Source organism: Trypanosoma grayi (genome assembly GCF_000691245.1).
Source record: "Trypanosoma grayi strain ANR4 Tgr_2796_V1, whole genome shotgun sequence".
NCBI lineage: Eukaryota > Euglenozoa > Kinetoplastea > Trypanosomatida > Trypanosomatidae > Trypanosoma > Trypanosoma grayi.
The window spans coordinates 1-301 of NW_008828414.1; the positions used below are offsets into that span (position 1 = coordinate 1).

The window sequence follows — 301 nt, forward strand, 5'->3', positions numbered from 1 at the left end:
CCTGAGTACGTGTACGCGTCGCGCGAGGCGGGCTTCTGGCTGGACGAGTACGAGGAGGGCGGTCTGCGCTGCTTCCCGCCGCCGCTCAAGTGCCAGCGCTTCCTCCTCACGATGCCCGATGGCATTGTGAAGGAGAAGCTGGAGCAGGTGATCGAGTACGGCGGCGGCGAGGTGGTTCGTGCGACGCGCGACGGGCGGTCGTGCGACCAGGGCGTTGTTGTCATTGCGTCGGGGGACGACCTCCTGCGCTTCGCCACGCGGATGGAGTGACGGGTATAGAATGACTGGAGAAGGAATCGAG

General features: G+C 65.4%; 1 protein-coding gene across 1 annotated transcript; it reads right to left on the minus strand.

The window, feature by feature from the left end:
- On the minus strand, nt 1-301 carry DQ04_27961000 (hypothetical protein; the record flags this gene model as incomplete). The annotated part of the gene is made up of 1 exon (XM_009318397.1): nt 1-301. A coding segment is annotated over one exon (301 nt), but the record flags the coding sequence as incomplete, so codon positions are not given.